This window comes from Egretta garzetta, unplaced genomic scaffold, assembly GCF_000687185.1.
Source record: "Egretta garzetta isolate BGI_Z169 unplaced genomic scaffold, ASM68718v1 scaffold1584, whole genome shotgun sequence".
NCBI lineage: Eukaryota > Metazoa > Chordata > Aves > Pelecaniformes > Ardeidae > Egretta > Egretta garzetta.
The window spans coordinates 5,675-7,224 of record NW_009259416.1 but is presented as its reverse complement, the minus strand read 5'-3'; the positions used below and the strand labels follow the sequence as shown (position 1 = coordinate 7,224).

The window sequence follows — 1,550 nt, the reverse complement described above, 5'->3', positions numbered from 1 at the left end:
CGACCGCCGCTTGGAGACCATCTACAAATTGTGTAAAGCTCTCCCTTTCACTTCGCTTTATTGTGGACCATGGCGATGGTTTGGCGATGACTCTGGAGGCTGTGCGAATAGCTTCTCTGGCCGCGCGAGCCATAACTTCATGGGCCCGCAGGCCCTGGGCTTGCGCCGGGGGGGTGATCGTTACGGGATCTGTGCCCGTTAACCGCTGCAGGTTGGAGCCGTGCAGTGGATGATCCCCCCCAGTTACTTGGGCCAGTTGCCTCGCACAGTTGTCCTCCCATTCTTGTTTAAAAACGATCATCCCCGCCCCGCCAAAGATCAATCTACAAGTTTGTTTTATATCGAACGGGAGCATGTCGTCTCCCCTGAAGACACCATCTGTGAGGGTGGAGACCATGGCAGAATTAAGCCCTTTGTCCGCAATTGCCTTAACAATCGCTTGTATATCCTTGGGGTTTATTGGCGCGTGGACCCTCTGTGCCTCCTCCGTCACCCAGACTGGGAATGCTAGCGCGGCCGATGGGGCCCAGCCGGCGCACGCAATCTTTATTTTCCTCCAGTCCATGAGAGGGATTCCTCCCCCTCGCGGTTCCTCTTTAATTTGGATGGGGATATTTTGGCTCTTGACTAGTAGGGCTAGCTGGGACAGGCCAAGGGGGGATGGCTTTAAACCAAACCAGGGTGGGTTTAGACTGGATCTGAGGAAGAAATTCTTGAGCATGAGGGTGGTGAAACCCTGGCAGGGGTTGCCCAGAGCGGGGGTGGAGGCCCCATCCCTGGGACCATTCCAGGCCAGGTTGGCCGGGGCTGTGAGCAACCTGATGTGGTTGGAGATTCTGTCCCTCCGTAAGCGGGTCGGGGTTCGGGAATTGAGGGGACGCGTCGCCCTCTTGCAGATCTTTAGGCTTAGCAGAATCGCCATCGTCTGGGGGGTGCAAAGTCTGCGTGGCTGCCCCGATTCCCAATTTCGGGGTGGCCAACAAACAGTTCTTTGCCGCCCTCCGGCTCTCCTGTTCTTGTACGGCCTTCTGCCGGGCCTGTACGACTTTCCCTCTTCAGGAAAAAAAAAGGAAAAACTTAAGGTTTTTCCCACAAGCCGAGGACATCGTCTCCTCGGCTAGCGCTTTAGTGCACTCGATACCCGAAGGGTCAAAAAGACCCCGGATGTAAAACGGCTTACATGCCTAAAATTTAGGCCTTATTGTCTGGCTTGCTGTTACTTTGCTAAAATGAGTGTTTTCTACCTTGCGGTTGCTTCGTTATCAGCATTGTCCAGCTTGCGGTTGCTTTGCTAAAGCCAGTAGTGTCTAGCTTGGATTTTTTTGTTAGAATCCTAGAATCCTAGAATGTTTTGGGTTGGAAGGGACCCCTAGAGGCCATCTAGTCCAACCCCCCTGCAGGAGCAGGGACATCTCCAACCACATCAGGTTGCTCACAGCCCCGGCCAACCTGGCCTGGAATGCTTCCAGGGATGGGGCCTCCACCCCCTCTCTGGGCAACCTGTTCCAGTGTTTCACCACCCTCATTGTAAAGAATTTCTTCCTTAGATC

At 54.3% G+C, this 1,550-nt stretch overlaps 1 protein-coding gene across 1 annotated transcript in view; it reads right to left on the bottom strand.

Annotated features, from left to right (window-relative positions):
- The window catches only part of LOC118452070, a gene marked incomplete at its 5' end in the record, with an annotated part of 11,082 nt that overhangs the window by 4,011 nt on the left and 5,521 nt on the right, over positions 1–1,550 (bottom strand). Inside the window, one exon of the mRNA XM_035892392.1 lies at positions 5–179. Coding sequence (XP_035748285.1) covers positions 5–179 — 175 coding nt within the window. The remainder of the gene's footprint in view (positions 1–4; positions 180–1,550) is intronic.